Below are 18,406 nucleotides of genomic sequence, written 5' to 3'. Positions count from 1 at the left end.
ATATTCTCTTCTGTGGTTTTTATTCATGGAAACATCTTTTGTGTACTAGTCCAATCTAGCGCAGGACTCAAGTAATGAGGAAGCCAAATAAGTGTAAGTACTGTGATCTAGCTTGGCAAGAATCCTGCGGGCAGCAGGGGCTGAGGGGCATCCCGGAGGATACCTTCATAGACTTGACCACATCAACACCTGATGTGACAAATTTATATATGAATTTGGTGTGCAGGGTGACTAATGATCATAAGAATACAAAATTAATCCAAAACAAGCCACAAGCAAGAGACGATTGTATTATAAGCTGAAGACTAAATTTCTATCAAACAACCTCTCAACCAACAATCCTCATCTAAACAAAGTTTGAAGTGATCATTCTGTGATATGGCAGTGGACAAAGCTATATTGTAACTTTTGAATAAATGTTTCTTTTTATAAAAAAAAATCTAAACAAAGTTTGTATCAAACAGTGTAGGTAGGGACCTCTGACAAGTGTTTTATCGTTACCTTTCCCACTGTTAATTTTCTCTGCCTTGGTTATAATACACAAATCTGCTCATCTCACACACATGCTAGGGAAAGGTTGACATCACCCACCTTTTATCAGTTTTTGTTTAAATGTTGTTTTATTTTTATTTTATTTTTGTAGCAAACATTTATCAGCAGCAGATTGCAGAATAGATTCAGCTCATTTGTAAGGGGTGGTGGTGGTATTGTCCCTGTTTCTAATCCTTCCTAGTTTATCTCCTTTTTTCTGGTGAAATTGATTGTGCATCTTCGTAGTGACTCGCTCATGAAGACCGTTCAAAACATTTGCTTTTTCTTCCCAGTTTGTTAATAAGAAAAACAAAAGCAAGAAGCCATAAGAGTTGCTAGCAGACACAAAACAACACATGCTTATGTCCTTAGGCAGCAAACTTTTGCTGAGAGTAGCAGTTGGCATCTCTTCCCCTTTTGCTGAATTCACATTTCCTTAGTTGAGGAGGATAACTGCCTGCAAAGACAGTTAAAGCATTCTGCCTTACAGCTTATGTTAAAGAGAAATATGTTAAGTGAAAAGAGAAACTTGCTGGAGCAGGCATTCCCAAACATTGCCCAAGATGCCCAAAACAGTCATACTGATGTCTAACAATACACTGTTGGCATATTTTTTTGTGTTAAATAAAATAAGGGTTTGTCTGAGTTGCCTACTTTTGTGAGCAGTGCAACAGAGCAGCTAATTCTTCTAAGATTGCCCCTTGCAAGTTGGAATGTTCCAGTTTACAAAAGAGCAGTTGAAATCTCACATCAACTCAATATTGTCAGAACATATTGTTGGAATTAACTCTCAGCATGGACCCACACCAGTCCCAATAAATGCAAGATTCCTTAGACAGAACCAACATCTGATCGGTATTCTAATAATCTTTATGGCTGCAGCGTCTCTGGGTAACTGCCCTAAAATTCTTACAGTTAGAAAATCCTTTCTGATATCTAGCTTAAATCTGCTTTACTGCAATTTGAATCCATGTTTTTTGTCCTTTTCTTGGTACATCTGGTAAGCATGTGACCTCTTTGTCATGGCAATGGTCTACTTATTTGGCCCTCTTCAGCCTTCTTTCCTTTAAGTAAATTTGGCCAGTCTTTTACCTTTTAATTGTGCCTTGCATACCAGATAAATCTTCTTCAGTTTGTTGGTGCTAGCCTTAAAACTGGATATAACACTTCAAGCACAGAGTAATGCAGTACTGTTTTATTTTATGTCCAAGCCACCGTGTTTGCGTTAGCTGGGCCCAAGATTACATTTCCAAGTTTTGCAATATAATTACATTAAATCCCTGAAACCCTTTACAGAGGAGCTGGAGCCCAGTCCTTCTCATGTTCTAACATTGTATGGGGTTTACTTTTGGTATTGAATTTGGAAATATTCTGACCAGACCAAAAACATGAACTTGAGGAAGAAGTTTAAAAAAATCTCACAATCCCCTGGAGCAGATTTAGGGGACACAGGGGAGGCTGCAGGTAGAATGAGAGGAAGAAGTAGTCCTGTATTTTGGAAGTGCCACTTCTAAATTGCCACAAACATTGTGGTAAGCATCATGAATTAAAAGCAGATTTAAAGTAAAATTTATCTTCTCTCACACATGAACCTTCCCCCTTTAAATAGTTATTTTCCATTTTCTTCTAGCTATGCAGCTCTGATAGCTGACTGGCCGGTGGTGGTTTTAGGCATGTGTACTGTGTTAATTGTGGTGTGTGCATTGGTTGGAATACTAGTCCCAGATCTTCCAGACTTCTCTGATCCATTATTGGTAAGTAAACATTATCATCTTGTGCTGTCAAATCGTTGTGTTATTTCCAGCAGTAATGGTAAGCAGAGAGCTGTAAGAATTCTCTGCGAACGTATTATATTGCTTTCAAATACAGATGTGCGCAAATCAAAACGCCAAATCTGAATATTTATGAAGTTTGGTAGTTGAGCCCAGATGTCTTCAAATATGTCTGCGCAGCTGCCGAACGTTTTAATCAATAACACACAAATTGAAAAGATTTCTTCCAGCAGCACCTCTGAAAATAATTTCAGTTTTGAATGTGCTGTATAGAAGGCAACTCCAGTAAAAGGAAGATTATGGGTTTATTAGATGGTAATGACTAGATTATAGAGTCTAACACCATCAGTGTTGTGAAACGTACATGGAATATCTATCCTGTTAAATTTTAAAATGAGTTTACCAAAAGTACTGTGTAATCATATTTGGAGCAGACGCATTGAAGTCAATGGGTGGAGTTCAACATTACACTATTAGAAACATTCTGTCTGTGTAAGCATAACAGCTCACTCAATGGAGCAATCCCCTTCCTCCTGCTTGCTGACCCCTCCTGAGGCAATTTTGGGAGGATGCAGTTTAAGCGGGGGGGGGGGCTTTGTGAAGAACTCCTGAGTATCTTTAGTTTTTGTGTTTTTAAAAGACATTTTATTAATTTTACAAATGAAAAGTACAAATAGACTCACATCAGTAGAGTAATACTGTATGTGGAGATTATCTGAATCTTGCGACTTCCCCCAGTCCCGTCCATGGAGTCTTATTTTGAACATCTACAACTGCATATTAATCTGTACTCCAGTTTTTATATCAAACCATATTATCCACAATGTTTTTTACACTACAAATGTGTCAAAATCCTGCTCTTGTTTCCATCAGCTTGCAGTGGTCTCCTAAATAACTTGTAAATTTTCCCCATTCTTTTGTAAAGTTTTAATCCTCTTGGTTTCTGAGTTTTCCAGTCAGCTTTGCCATCTCGGCATAGTCCATCAACTTTGTCTTTGTCATCTTTCCAACTCTGGTCCAATAACATCTTTGGTTTAGATTCCTGCATTGCAGTGGGGTGAACTAGATGACCCGTGGGGTCATCACCCAGTGGGGTTTTTTATGTTACATTTATATCACACTTTTCCTTCAAGAAGGTACACGTCTCTTCCCCCACATTTTCTCTTCACAGCAACCCTGTGAGGTAGGTCAGGCTAAACTGGCCCAAGATCACCCAGTGAGGTTCATGGCTGGGTGGGGATTTGATCCCTGGTCTCTCAGGTACAAATCCAACACCCTCTACTACTGCACCACACTGGACCAACTCTCAGTCTATCTTAAAAACACAAGAAGAAATTGTTGCAGTCTTCTGTTCTTGTCTGCCATTTAGCCTCAGTGGTCAGGCATTTTGGTAATTGGAGACAGTAAAGAGGACCACAGCGGCAATACAACAATGATCAAGGAGTTGTGGAAATCACAGCCTGCTTAACACAATCCCCACCCCACCCTGCCATGACTGCATAACTTAGCTGCTCATGCAGCAAACTACTGCATACAAATTTTTGCACATGTATTGAATGCTGTCAGTTTCTCTCTGTACTGCAATGAAACTCTGATAGGGTGTTTTTACAGTCACATGGAGACAAACCAGATGATGGCAGCCAGTAGTGGGGCACTTCGTACTGATGGATCGCTGCATGTATTATGGAGTTGGCTTTGCATGGTCTCAGGGTTGTTGTTTTTCATTTGGAGCACGTCTACACATACTTAGGTTATTGGAGAACAGCTTCATACATTTCAAAGCCCATTGTGAGCAATATGGGAATTGGGTGGTCTCTCGAGACAGAGACAACAGAGCATGCAAACAATGGCAGCGTGAAGATGAAAGAGGAATATTTGGTTTGTAATCAGCTTTGCTAACAATAAAAAACAAGCCATCAAAGGTACTGAGACTCTTCTAGGCTGGGAGAAGGGGGAGAGAATAACTGCACTATTAAAAGTTGTTGCGGAACCATCTGTTTGAACTATTTAGGTGAAGTCGGCTGTAGTGTGCTCCTCATTAGACATTAAATGTGCCACTGTTGGCATAGACATAAGAATCCATAAACGGTTAAACAAGGCAAGGGTATGGCAAGGATATGAGTCCAAGCCCTCTAATTTTATTTTATTTTTAAAGAAACAACAGTTGGCAAGCTTTAGACAGTTTCATTTTATTGCAGGCACACCTAAAGCTATATTTCAGTCAGGGTCTAGACATCACAGTTTGTAGGCTTATTACATGAGCAGCTATATTTTCCCTCTTGGACTACCATAGGGATTGAATACATTGTAGGAAAACTCAAACAACTAAGAACCATGTTAGGCACACCATTATTGCATGAATGGTGTAAACGAGCAGCCTAGGGACCTTGGACTGGAGAAGTTTCACTCTCATATTCTCTCTCTCTCTCTCTCTCTCTCTCTCTCTCTCTCTCTCTCTCTCTCTCTGCCACAATCCCAACAAAAATAATCCCTCTGAAGTTTCAAGTGAAATTTCCATTGTCACCTATGGGAGCTTCCCTTTCAGTGCAGCTTCCCAAAGATGACCTTTGCAAGGCCCATGGTGGGGATCGAGAGGGAAGGGTGGAGAATAATTAAACATTTCTATCCACTGGTCCCCAGAATGCTCAATCTGTGTCTACCTTGGCCTATGGAAGAGCAAGACTGTTTACTTGGTGGTAGTGAATTTGTTGCATAGGAATTTGTTGCATAGGACTACAGAGAGAGGGCTTTCTAATGAAGGTTTCTCATCAATTGGACTTGCTAACATCCTTTTCAAATAAAAGGATGGCATGCGCTAAAGAAGCTCTCTGTTTTGCCATAGGGTTTTGAGCCAAGAGGAACTGCAATAGGACAGCGGCTGGTTACCTGGAATAATATGGTGAAAAACACAGGCTACAAAGCAACCTTAGCAAACTATCCTTTCAAATATGCAGATGAGCAGGCTAAGAGGTAAGAGCTTTTCAACCATGTTCTCTTCTGCTGTTGTTTGCCACTTACATATCGTATGAAACGAAATGTGGGAACTTATTTTAAACCTCTCCTTTCCCCCTTCCCCACACACCATACAACAAAAACAGCACTGCACACTTTTAACATCTGGCTCTCTTAATCATAAGCCCTGTTCAGTGTTAATAACAAGGTGGCATGCTAACAAACATTTACAGTGATATAAAAAACTATTTTGAATATTTGAATTCTTAAACCCTGGAAGTCATGTGAAACTTGATTTATTTTCCTAGGGAATTCTTACTTTCTCCAGCGGTCACAGCCGAAAATGTGTAATGGGGCAGTATGCCCATATTAGTATAAAAAGCAGAGAACACAGAGTAATGATGTTGTTGACCCTGTTTTATGTTAGTGTTCTTTTAAGGATAGAACTGTTCTTGAAAATCATGTAGTAGCAGCTTGTTCTTTGTTTGGTTGTGGGTAGGTATTCACCCGCCCCTGCATTCAGCTACCATTTAATTTATTTATTTTTAAGTGATTCGTGGGTGGGTTGCTCCACGCACTTGTCAGAGTTATCCTGCAGGTAGTGGGAGACATAAGTTTCCCATCCCTGCCAAATACTGTTCTGCCAACCAGATTTTCCTGACTCTAACCAGTGACACCCTCAAGAACTCCCAAACATTGGAGTACATGTATCTTCATGGCACTTGGAGCACATGTATCTTCATGGCACTCCCCCCCCCCGCTGCTGCTGCCTTTTTGTGCAGTTACTATTGAAACAAAGATAACTGTTAAAAGCAGGCACCCCCAAACTTCGGCCCTCCAGATGTTTAGGACTACAGTTCCCATCTTCCCTGACCACTGGTCCTGTTAGCTTGGGATCATGGGAGTTGTAGGCCAAAACATCTGGAGGGCTGCAGTTTGGGGGTGCCTGGTTAAAAGTGTAAGCTGTTCAAATGCTATATTTTTTAAGATGAAAAATTGTTCTCTCTTAGCCATCGAGATAACCGATATTCAGATGATCACTATGAAAGAGAGAAGAGGGAAGCAGACTGGAATTTCCACAAGGACAGCTTTTTCTGCGACATTCCAAGTGAGTTGATTAGTGTTAAGTGTGCAAAAAATGTTAGGAAATGAATCTAAAGCAGGCATAGGCAAACTCGGCCCTCCAGATGTTTTGGGACTACAACTGGTCCTGTTAGCTAGGGATGATGGGAGTTGTAATCCCAAAACATCTGGAGGGCCGTGTTTGCCTATGCCTGATCTAAAGCATGTGAGGAAGATGAACTAATCTTTTGCTTACAGTTGGTGCTATCTATTGGCCTTTTCAATTTCCTAGGAAATGTTCTTTTCAGTTTGTGAAAAGCAAGGGGTGATTACCAAGCTGCAAGTTCTTACTACATTTAGAGATTATCACCACTGTACTGGCATTTAACATGCACTTGTTTCCCTCCCCATTAGAGATATGAAAATGTGCATGGGTACTAGAAACAGTCCTGGTACTAGAAACAGTGGGTCTACACAAGCATATCAGACAGAACAATCCTCTCTCCCCTCTGCAGTCACTGGGGAGTCTCCAGATACACACACCCCAAGCCCATTGTGGGGGGCACACGGGAAGGAGACGTCACACAACCAGAAGTCCTGCGCATGGCTTCTGCTATCGGGGTTCATTAGATGAATCCTGCACGATATTTCCAGGAAATCAACTTTTTACTTCCTTACTAACTGCAGCTCTGTGAAGTTTGTGGTGTGGGAAGAAATGGCATTTTGCATGTCCTCCTTTCTCACCGCTGGAAGTAAATGGATAGCTGAATGCTTGCTTCTCCTTGCTGCTAGAACAAATGGGAGAGGTGTAAATCCTCCTGCTGCTTCTTTCAGCCCAACCACACTCACACCAATAACACATTGATCACTCTGGCGCTATTTTTCAAAGTATATCGATACTGAAAGTATATGCAGTAAAATAAGACACTTCACTCTAGCAACTGATTATTACAAACTCAACATTTCTGAAAATGAATGGTAACTTTATAAAACACACCCCCCCCCAGAGCTTATATGTGCTGCTTTTCTTGGCAATTAGTTTCTGTATGTTAATATAGTACAGAATATGTTTCAGGCACACCGATTTAGCTAGGTTGTATTTGGCTATATATTTTATTCATTATGTTATAATTCCGCCTTTCCTCCATGAAGTTCAAGACTGCGTAAATGCTTCTCCACACCCATCCTATTCCCACAACAACCTTTTGAGGTAGGTTAGACTAAGACAGAGTCCCAGGGTGCTACTGAACTGAGAACATACCCTACACTTTAACTCTCAAGGTCTATAACATCAGAAACCTTCTTGATATGTCAATCTTATTTCAGGTGATCGCTATTCCAGAGTGGTATTTACATCAGCAGATGGAAATAACTTGTGGAATTTACCTGCAATAAAATCAATGTGCAATGTGGATAATATGAGAGTAAGTACAGATATCAAATTTTCATAAGACTAAATGTGAAACTTCGTGTTCTTGTCTTTGATAATTACTAAAGTCTTGCTTGTCACAGAGTACTTATTGGCAAGCAACTATTAGGACAAAAGAAACTTTGCCTTTTACAGTGATGATAATGCTGCCCAACATTTATGACCCCTTCTCAAGCTTAACAGTGCTGTCTGTTTCATTTCCCCCCCTACCCATTCCTATTCTGAATACTTTATCTGAGGAGAGGAGCAAGATTTAGTATGGATTTTTCAGAATAAGACTTTGTTTTTTCCTCATTAATTGTTTTGTCATTTTACCGAGGAAGCATTTTTTGCCCATTTACAATACTCTTTAAAGTAGTTTTCTTGTGTGTTGCTTAGGTTTGTAAGTCCAAAAGGGAATAGGTTGGAAATAGGGAACTCAGACATATATACAGTAACTTGCGTAAATACCCCCCTGCAGCCCCCCAAAATAATTCAATCCAGATCGTGGTGTTCTGAGAAAGCAAAGTTTGCTTCCTCTTCAGAACACAGGGGGATGAAAGAAGACACTTTGGTCTTGAGTGCTCTGATCAGGAGAGAATGTTTTCCATCATCAAAATAGTTAGGGCCTTTTTTTATTCCCCCAAGGAACCAAAATGTAAAAAGTAACAGGCAGCCTCAGGGACTTCGTGAGTTCCTCCTGCATGTGTTAGAAGTTAACATTGCATATAGTTGAGAATGAAGTCTGGTTTTAACTAATGGACCTTAACTGATGCAAGGTCTTTGGTAAAGTGAAGAGAGTATGTTCATATTGTATATCTCTGATATGTGAGCTTGTCACTCTCTGAATCTACAGTAGTTGGTATACTTTGACAGGTGCTGGAGCCTCAAAATATGGTTGGTTCATTGTCCTGATCCGGATTGGGTCACCATGCAAACTGCATGTGCTGGGGTCCAGTCCAGATTGGGACTGTAGCAGGAGACAAAAGGGCTGTTGTCCCCCTGCTCCTCACACCACCGTCCCAATCTGGGCCTGGTGTCCTGTGCTGGCTATTTCTGAAAGAAAAGCCACAGACAAACCACATGATTGGTGTCACGTGTAGTTTGCCCCTGGCAGTGCTGCTTAGCGGGCTGGTGGGGAAATGTAAAACTAGATTTTTGTGGGTTATCGGATTATTATGCCCAACAATGCAAGAATCCATGCAAGTGGAAGTACGAGCACTCAGTTGTGGGGTGTGTGTGCAGGAATGAAAGGGCAATAACTTCTTTAGGAACTGGTTCACGTAATAATTCATTGTTGCAAGGCTTTCACAACCCAACCAGCATGCTAGATATAAGGGGAAATGTTTCAGTTACTGCTTAATACTAATATCTGCTTTTGAAAAAAGAACAAAAGAAAAACCTGCTTTTGAAGTGCCACAAAATTACAAAAGAAAACTGAATTCAAGATGAAGAGATTGTAAATAGTGCTTTAAAAATTTTTCCAGTTCTAGGTGATTATAATAAAGCAAACGAGCCATTTATTTTATAACATAATTTTATTCAAGCAGCTGGACAGCTTTGCAGCACACTTGCATGGATGTTTACTTTAGAGGCACTTTAATAATTTTTATTATCATGATGACGAGGACAATGTCCAGCATAATCCCAACTCGGGTTGAGTTGAAATCGTGGGCTTCTTTTAAACCAGATGATAGCTTCTAAGTTATTTGCTATCTTTGTAGACTCGTATCATGAGTATTTGGAGAAGTAGCAATATTACCCAGATATTAAAATGATTACTTCCTGTTAGAAAAGCTTTCAATACTGAATGAGCCAAGGGAATGGGAAGTGCATTTAGTTATTCTAACAGAATCATTTTTTAAAAGATTCATTGGCTGTTCAAGCCATATGGAAATAGGTGGCGTGTTTAAGTGTGTGTTGTATTTAGAAAACAGCTCTACCCTATTGCAAACCCTGGATCTTTGAGCTGAGGCTGTCTTGCCCAGTAATGAGGCATTGATGTCTTCTGTGGTCTTTCATCTTTATTAATGTCTCTCTCTTGTTGCCTGCTATCCGTATCTCTTTCCAGTTCATGTTCCTTTAAAGGCCTGACTCCTTCTGTACTGAAGTCAATGCCATTAACTCATGTGGAAGCAAATCCAACTGGTTTGGTGTTTTGAAAGTTTAAGGTTTGCCATATTTCCTTTCTGTGCCATTATGTGTTTTAATGGAAACTTTGATTAAATTCCCAGCATTTCCATAAGAGGAGGCGGGATATTATAAATTGTATTGCCAGCTGTGTACCAGTCATACACAAATTGTCTTGGGCATGCTGTATCAGCTTTAGCCATCTGGTTTACTTATGCCTGGGAAAAGATCCTATAATTCTTCACACATTGCACCCACATAATCTTAATGTTAATGCCATATGCAGAATGGCTACAGGATTCAGCCCCCAGTTTGTATATTGCTAACGTTTAAGCCCTTTAAAAAAATCGATCATATGCTTTTAGATTTTAACTGACCCAGAAATCTTCTCTAGGGTGCTTCCTAAAAACAGACTCACAAGTGAGATTCCAGTATAGGAAAATCTTGCTGCAAGTAGATGTATAGATTTGTCTAGAACTATTTCAGTCTGGGTTTAGAACAGGGTTTGGGACTAAATTGGCCAGGAGAGGGGGGAGTGTGACCCTGCTGCTTCTGGTTGAACTCTCATTGGCTTTTGATATTATCAGCCATGCTATCCTCTTGGGAGATTAGCACTGGGGGCACTGTTCTTCCATGGTTCTGGTCTTATCTCCAGGAAAGGTTCCAGAAGATAGTATTGGATGAGTGTTTCTCAGTTTCCTAGCTTTTGAGTTACGCAGTGCTGCAGGGCAATGTATTAGCTGTGAGTGTGCAGTTCGCAGGTTAGGGAAGTCGGACAGTTGCCTGCCCTGTATGATGTTGCACTATTCTTGAAGAAGCAGGTGTGTAGTCTGGAGATTCTTCTACATCAGGGGTGCCCAAACTTTTTTCAAAGAGGGCCAGATTTGATTAAGTGACCATGCATGAGGACCGACCAAAGTTGAGCTTTTTTTTTTATTTTTAGGATTTTACCCCCAGACATATACTGCCATGGGGTTCCAGATTAAATCGACCAGTGGGCCAAATTAAGCCCCTGAAGCGAACTTTTGACATGCCTGCCCTAGCTGCAGCTCTGTTACTGATGGTCTTGGAGTGCCTTCTACAGACTTCTACAGCAGTTTCTCAATTAGGACAGCTTGACCATGCAGCAGTAGCCTCAAGTTTGAATTGCTGCAGTGTTCTCTCTGAGGGGGCAACCCTTGACATTGTTCTGGAAGCTGTAGCTCAGGGGTCAGCAACCTTTTTCAGCCGTAGGCCGGCCCACCGTCCCTCAGACCTTGTGGGGGGCCGGACTATATTTTCAGAAAGAAAGAACGAATTCCTATGCCCCACAAATATCCCAGAGATGCATTTTAAATAAAAGGACACATTCTACTCATGTAAAAAAACGCTGATTCCCGGACCATCTGCGGGCCGGATTGAGAAGGGCCTTAGGTTGCCTACCCCTGCTGTAGCTGCTGCAGAATATGGCTGCTAGGCTGCCAATGGGGGGGGGGGCAAACTGCAGCCAGCACACAACACCTTCTCTGCAGGATCTACAATGCTTGCTAATTGCTGCTAGGTCAAGTTCAGGGTTTTGGTACATGGCTTGAAACAGTTTGGGGACCAGGTGGCTTGAGGTCTTACCTCTTATATATCTAGGAGGTCACTTTGTTCTGCAAAAGAACCCCTCTGTGAAGTCTCTAAAATATCAGAAGCTCCCGTCTACAGCAGGGCTTTTACTGGCACTGCCCACATTTTGTGGAACAGCATCTTTCTATTGTATGATTGTTAATCAGCTTAAAATTTATGTGGAAGCCAAGTCATGGATTAATAAACAAACACGTAGCAGCTGCTTTCAAACTGTTTTCTGAAGAACTCTGGGGTTTCTTGGAAACGTGTCCTCATTCTTCAGTGTGAAACATAGATAAAGCCCCCTAAAAGACAGGTCATCTGCCATTACCAGTCTTCCCTTAAAACAGAGATGGCTAAACTGCTATCCTTCTGATGTTGTTGGGCTCCAACTCCCACCAGCCCTAGCGCCACCATAAGTAATGGAAGATGATGGAAGTTGCAGTCCAGCAACATCGGGAGGAGCAGAGGTACTGTATTTTCCCATGTATAAGACGCCCCCTATTTTGGGGGACTCCGATTTAAGAAAATGGGGGGAGATCTATTCATGTATAAGACTTTCTGGAATTTTGGACATTATTTTTTAGGGGGGGGGACCTAGTCTTATACATGGGAAAATACGGTAAGTTCCTCCTGCTGTACAATATAGTATTACTAAGAAATGTGTGGGTTCTAGAGCACATGGTCACATTGGAAGTGTAAGAAATCTGAAAACCAAGAAGAAATAATTTAAGCACAATATTTTCTTTAGATGCTGCAGAACAAGTGGAAAACATCACAATGATACATCTAATCTCGCATACACAAAGTGGCCTTGGCAACACCTTTTGATGTAGCAACAAAACAGACCCTAACCCTTGCATGTGTTAGCAGTATTTCTAAAACAATGTTTTCATGAGGTATTTTGATAAGTTCCAGGCTAAGTCTCTCTTTCCAAGTTCTAACAGCCAATTTATCTTTATCTTTTGTGAGGCTTACTTTTAACAGCAAATATGTAAGGTCTGCAATGTGTTGAGGAATAGCAAGCAAACTCACAGTTTCAGACTGAACTTGAATAAGTAAAGTGGATGGTAGTTTTTTTTCTCCCAGCTTGTCTGGCTGACCTGAAGGGCTTTCATGTTGTATCCTCCCTGATACAACTGGACATGTGCCATGAAAAATAAAGAGATGGCATTCCAGTGCTTCCTTTTATTTATTAGGTTGTTCATTTTTTCCTGAGCTTGCATGTGTGAGTGTTTTTATCTGGAAACAATCAAATGTGAATTATCCTGTTTTTATGGAATGCTAGGTCATTATTGTTCTGAAATTGTTTGACAAAATTAAGGCCATATTAAATCTTTTATAACGATCGGGAGAATTCCTAAATCCTGCTCTTTTTTGCCTCTGCTATAAAAGGATTGCACATAATCAGCCAAAGCAATTTCAATATGACTCAAAACCAGAATGTTTGGATGTCTGAAATGTGCCTGGCTTTCAAAAAGCTTAAGCACATGTGTAAGTGACTTAGTAAAACTAATCCTCTGATAATATTGGGAAAGTACATAAGTGTATCCAGGATTGGTCCTTTGTTATGCATTCCAAGTAGGAAATTTGACTAGTGAGTCCAGATGTACATTAGGCACAACTTAATTCTGAAGCTTTGCAGGCCTAACTAATGAGAATCCTGGCCGTCTGAATAGCAGTGCCACAAAGATCCACACACCTCAATAGGTGTGCCAACACAAATTAAGGAGCCTATCCCTCCTGTATTTCCATAAATATATATATTCTGATTTCTGGGAGTGAAGGAAGGAGTCTATATAGCAGTATATTCTCTGAATGCATTGACTGGTTAGGAAAAAGTAACACTAGGGTTTTGGGGGAGGGGTATAGCAGGTTTGTTGCTCTTATGGGATATAGTATGCACATACCCTCTTTGTCACGTCATATTGCAGTTGTTAAACTTTTCCAAGGAACTCTCTCAGATATCTTCCAACATTCCCTATGCGAAAAGATAGCATGGGAACCAGTTCAAAAGACTAGTCTGAAAGGGTCTTTACATGCGTATTGAAGCCTTGCCACAGTTTGTGTCAGTTAACTTCTAAATGTGTCTAGGAAAATGACTTTCCTGTGCTCATCAGCAACTATAATAGATGTGTGATAACCCTAGAAACATTGTGCAATGGCAGCCTTGTCAAGTGAAGTACCACATAAACACTTAACCAAGCCTCTTACCTGCCTGCCTGCATTGTTGCCTTTTCTTGATCTGGTGAAAAAAGGATTCGCAGTCCTGACTGAGAACCGAGGAAAGAAGCAAAATTTAATTATAGTTTTGTCCACACAAGTCAGTCTGTTTTATATCAGTTGATTTTTCTGTTCTTGGCTGTAGTTAGATACACTCAAGACTTCCAGGTGACCAGTTTTAACCAATTTGCACTCACATTTGTATAAATGTAGCTTCAGCAGTGTGCTCAGTTGATAATTCCCGGCGCCTGTATTTTCCTTTGCCTTCAGTATACAGAAAAAAATATTTCTGATGGAGTATATTGACTTTTTTGGTATGTGTTCAAATGAATCTATGAGCAGTAAATTTTTAGTCTCCAAAGTATGTTACCTTTAAAATTACATCTCATTTGCTCATCATTTGCTATCAAAACCACTGATTGCTTAATTTAAATTGCTCTTGCTTAAATGTGCATAAGGGAAGGACAGAGCTCAAAAGTGTGTGCAATTAGTGATCATAAAGAATTGGTACCAAATCACTCAAATGCTTCTTGAGAAATCCCACAGTTGGAACTAATTTTTTTAGAGATGGCAAGATGGTTTTCTTGTGGTCGACAAAAATGCTAAAATGGTGTTTGAGCTTTGCACTTCTGCTTCTTATTATAATTCTGTCTGTCTTTCTTTATGCAGATACGATCCCATGCTCAGTTTGGTGATCTTTGCCAGAGGACCACTGCTGCTTCGTGCTGCCCCAGCTGGACGCTAGGCAATTACATTGCCATTTTAAACAACAGATCATCCTGTCAAAAGCTTGTGGAGAAAGATGTTTCTCACACTCTGAAGCAGCTCCGTACATGTGCCAAATACTACTATAATGGGACCCTGGGACCAGATTGCTGGGATATGGCAGCCAGAAGGAAGGACCAACTCAAGTGTACAAATGTGCCTCGTAAATGTACAAAGTACAATGCTGTTTATCAGATTCTCCACTACCTAGTAGACAAAGATTTTCTAAGCCCAAAGACTACGGACTATGTCTTACCAGCTTTAAAGTACAGCATGCTCTTTTCACCTACTGAAAAAGGGGAGAGCATGATGAATATCTATCTGGATAACTTTGAGAACTGGAACTCTTCAGATGGAATAACCACCATCACAGGGATTGAGTTTGGAATAAAGCATAGTTTATTCCAAGATTACCTTTTAATGGATACTGTGTATCCTGCTATAGCCATTGTGATTGTTCTCTTAGTCATGTGCATATATACGAAGTCCATGTTTATCACACTGATGACTATGTTTGCAATAATTAGCTCCTTGATCGTTTCTTATTTTCTTTATCGGGTGGTATTTAATTTTGAATTTTTCCCCTTTATGAACCTCACTGCACTGATCATTCTCGTCGGTATTGGGGCGGATGATGCTTTCGTATTGTGCGATGTGTGGAACTACACAAAAATTGACAAGTCTCATGCTGCCACTTCGGAGACGGTGAGCATCACCCTGCAACATGCTGCCCTTTCCATGTTTGTCACCAGTTTTACCACCGCCGCTGCCTTCTATGCCAATTATGTCAGCAATATTACAGCAATCAGATGTTTTGGTGTTTATGCTGGCACCGCCATATTGGTGAACTATGTATTAATGGTAACGTGGTTACCTGCAGTTGTCGTGTTACACGAACGGTATCTACTCAATATATTTAGTTGCTTCAGAAAGCCTCAGGCAAGTGTGTACAATAACAAAAGCTGCTGGACAGTGCTGTGCCAAATGTTCCGCAAGGTTGCTTTCGCAGCCTCGGAAGCATCCCGGATATTTTTCGAGAAAGTGTTGCCACACATAGTTATCAGGTTTCGCTACATCTGGTTGGTCTGGTTCCTGGCCTTAACTGTGGGGGGAGCATATATCGTCTGTGTGAATCCAAAGATGAAGCTGCCCTCCCTGGAGCTCTCCGAGTTTCAAGTGTTCAGGTCTTCTCATCCTTTTGAACGCTATGATGCCGAGTACAAAAAGCTGTTCATGTTTGAACGTGTCCATCACGGAGAGGAGCTTCATATGCCAATCACTATTATCTGGGGGGTCTCTCCTGAGGATAACGGGGACCCCCTGAATCCCAAAAGCAAAGGGAAGCTGAAACTGGACAGCACTTTCAATATTGCAAGCCCAGATTCACAGCTCTGGATTCTGAAGTTTTGCCAGAGGCTGAGAAATCAGACCTTTTTCTACCAAACAGAAGAGCAGGACTTCACAAGCTGCTTCATTGAGACATTTAAGCAGTGGATGGAAAATCAGGACTGCGACGAGCCAGCGCTCTATCCATGCTGCAGTCACTGGAGCTTTCCCTATAAGCAGGAGGTTTTTGAGTTATGCATCAAGAGGGCCATCATGGAACTTGAAAGGAGCACAGGGTACCATTTAGACAGCAAAACCCCGGGGCCTCGCTTTGACATAAACGATACCATCAGAGCAGTAGTACTGGAGTTCCAGAGCACCTACCTCTTCACCTTGGCTTACGAGAAGATGCATCAGTTCTACAAAGAGGTAGATACCTGGATTGCGGATGAGCTGAGCACTGCCCCTGAGGGTCTAAGCAGTGGTTGGTTCGTGAGCAATCTAGAGTTCTATGATCTCCAGGACAGTCTCTCTGATGGCACTTTGATTGCTATGGGTCTTTCAGTGGCTGTCGCATTCAGCGTAATGCTGCTCACAACATGGAATATCATACTAAGCCTTTATGCAATAGTTTCGATAGCAGGAACCATTTTTGTCACAGTTGGATCGTTGGTCCTTCTTGGTTGGGAGCTAAATGTTTTGGAGTCTGTCACCATTTCTGTTGCTGTCGGCTTATCGGTAGACTTCGCAGTCCATTACGGCGTTGCTTATCGCTTAGCTCCCGATCCTGACCGAGAAGGGAAAGTAGTCTTCTCCCTCAGCCGCATGGGTTCGGCAATTGCTATGGCTGCACTGACCACATTTGTAGCCGGCGCCATGATGATGCCTTCTACCGTTCTGGCATACACTCAGCTTGGGACCTTCATGATGCTTATAATGTGCATTAGTTGGGGCTTTGCGACCTTCTTCTTCCAGTGCATGTGCCGTTGCCTTGGGCCTCAAGGTACTTTTGGTCAGATTCCTCTGCCGAAAAGGCTGCAGTGCAGCGCCTTTTCCCAGGCGTTGTCGGGGAACAAAGGAGACGGGGAACAAAACAAAGCTCAGCCTGTCAGTAAGTATCAGTTGGACTCTAGAGGTCAAAAAACGGGCATGGAACATGAGCATTACGAATTAGAGCCTTTGGCATGCCATGCCAACAACTGCAGCACATTAGAGAAGAGAACCTATGAAGAAACACACATGTGCTCGGAGCTCTTAGATGGCAGGCTTGCAAATGAGCACGTCCTTCCCCAGTCAGCGTATAACAGTGAACTGAATGTAAGCAGTAAAAATGAATTCAGGATAGGCATGTTGTCTTCTGGTGAGCAGGACACCACTTGCCAACTCTTATGTCAAAACCAGCAGTGTAGTTGCTCAGTTGATTATAAGCATGTGAGCATGAAATGGAGCCCCCACCCATGTCAGCAGTTGAAATTTGGGGTCAAATAAAACTTCATGCTACCTCTCTCCTCTTTTGTCTGGGAATGTGCATAGCCAGAGTTCTGTAGTTCACACAACTGCTTTGCATCATTCTTCCGATAGTTATGTGAATACCGTCCCAGCGAGTTCTGCACTGTGATTGTCTACAAAGCAGGTTAAAATAGCCCCAGTTCAGAAAATTGCTCCCCCGAAATATTTTTTCCCTCCACTTACAGCAACAGTTTCAATCCCGAAGTCTTCTAAATGCCAAGGAGAACTTGAGAACTCCTCCAAAGGAAGCAAGTTCTTCTCTGTTTATCTTCAAGGGTGTTGGGTTCACTCTTGTTGTGAAATGGGGAAAAACGTATCTAATAATCAGAAGGGACTCTTGTGATAACTGCAGAGACAAATGGGTGTAAACGGGAACGAAAACAGAGCATCTGAATCAAAGCAAAATCCGCAAACTGAAACTGAGTGCCTCCAGAACTTACGAAAAACTGCTTCAGGTGTGAGGGCTAACCAGAATAAATGGAAATACATAGAAAACAGTACATCAACAAGGCTGGTTTTGAGTCGTGGCCTGAAAATTCCTGGTATTGTAACAGAACCATAACAATAAAGTGCAATTCTGTTGAGTGTCATATGCCAAACAGTGAAGCCCATGTGCCTGCTTGTTGTTAGCACACCCAGAACTTTCCAATGAAAGTTTGCTAATAAAAAAACTATAATAAATCTTAAACTTGTTGGTTCTGTCTTTTTTGCGGGGGGATCTTTTCTCTTTTTAAAAGTTAGAATATTCCAACCTGCCCAAGCTGTCAAACAAAAAGACATTAAAGTCAACACTCTTGGATTAAATGCTTCCTTAAAAAGAAAGGTGTATGTGTGTGTGTTCTCTTAACTCATACAAGTTAATTAGGTATTGTTCTCAAGAATATGAAGCCATGTTTAATTTAGGTCTTGGTGGAAGAACAGCAATGCATCCACAAAAGCTGAAAAATAAAACATTACTAATCACCTTTTGGCAAGAGATTAGTCATTGAGGTTATAATTATGCTGCTGAGGGCTTCTTGCAGTGTGGTCTGCATAAATGATGGAGGCTCTTGCCTTCCCCAGAGGAATAAAGTCGCAGCTGGCAGGGAAACAAGAAGGTCCCAAGCAGAGGAAAGAGACAGACAAGGTACTTGAAATG

At 41.3% G+C, this 18,406-nt stretch overlaps 1 protein-coding gene across 3 annotated transcripts in view; it reads left to right on the top strand.

Moving 5' to 3' along the window:
• Positions 1-17,956, top strand: part of DISP1 (dispatched RND transporter family member 1) — an 82,819-nt gene extending 64,863 nt beyond the window's left edge. For all 3 annotated transcript variants that reach the window (XM_088666660.1, XM_088666663.1, XM_035111411.3), the window contains 5 exons: positions 2,162-2,285; positions 5,146-5,273; positions 6,266-6,363; positions 7,644-7,741; positions 14,338-17,956. In XM_088666660.1, coding sequence (XP_088522786.1) covers positions 2,162-2,285; positions 5,146-5,273; positions 6,266-6,363; positions 7,644-7,741; positions 14,338-17,247 — 3,358 coding nt within the window. In that variant the 3' untranslated portion in view covers positions 17,248-17,956. The remainder of the gene's footprint in view (positions 1-2,161; positions 2,286-5,145; positions 5,274-6,265; positions 6,364-7,643; positions 7,742-14,337) is intronic.
• The last annotated feature ends 450 nt before the right edge of the window (positions 17,957-18,406 follow it).

The sequence above is a fragment of the Zootoca vivipara genome, chromosome 3 (genome assembly GCF_965207765.1).
Source record: "Zootoca vivipara chromosome 3, rZooViv2.hap1.1, whole genome shotgun sequence".
Lineage (NCBI taxonomy): Eukaryota > Metazoa > Chordata > Lepidosauria > Squamata > Lacertidae > Zootoca > Zootoca vivipara.
Note: the sequence above shows the minus strand (reverse complement) of the source record. Positions and strands in the feature narration are given on the sequence as shown.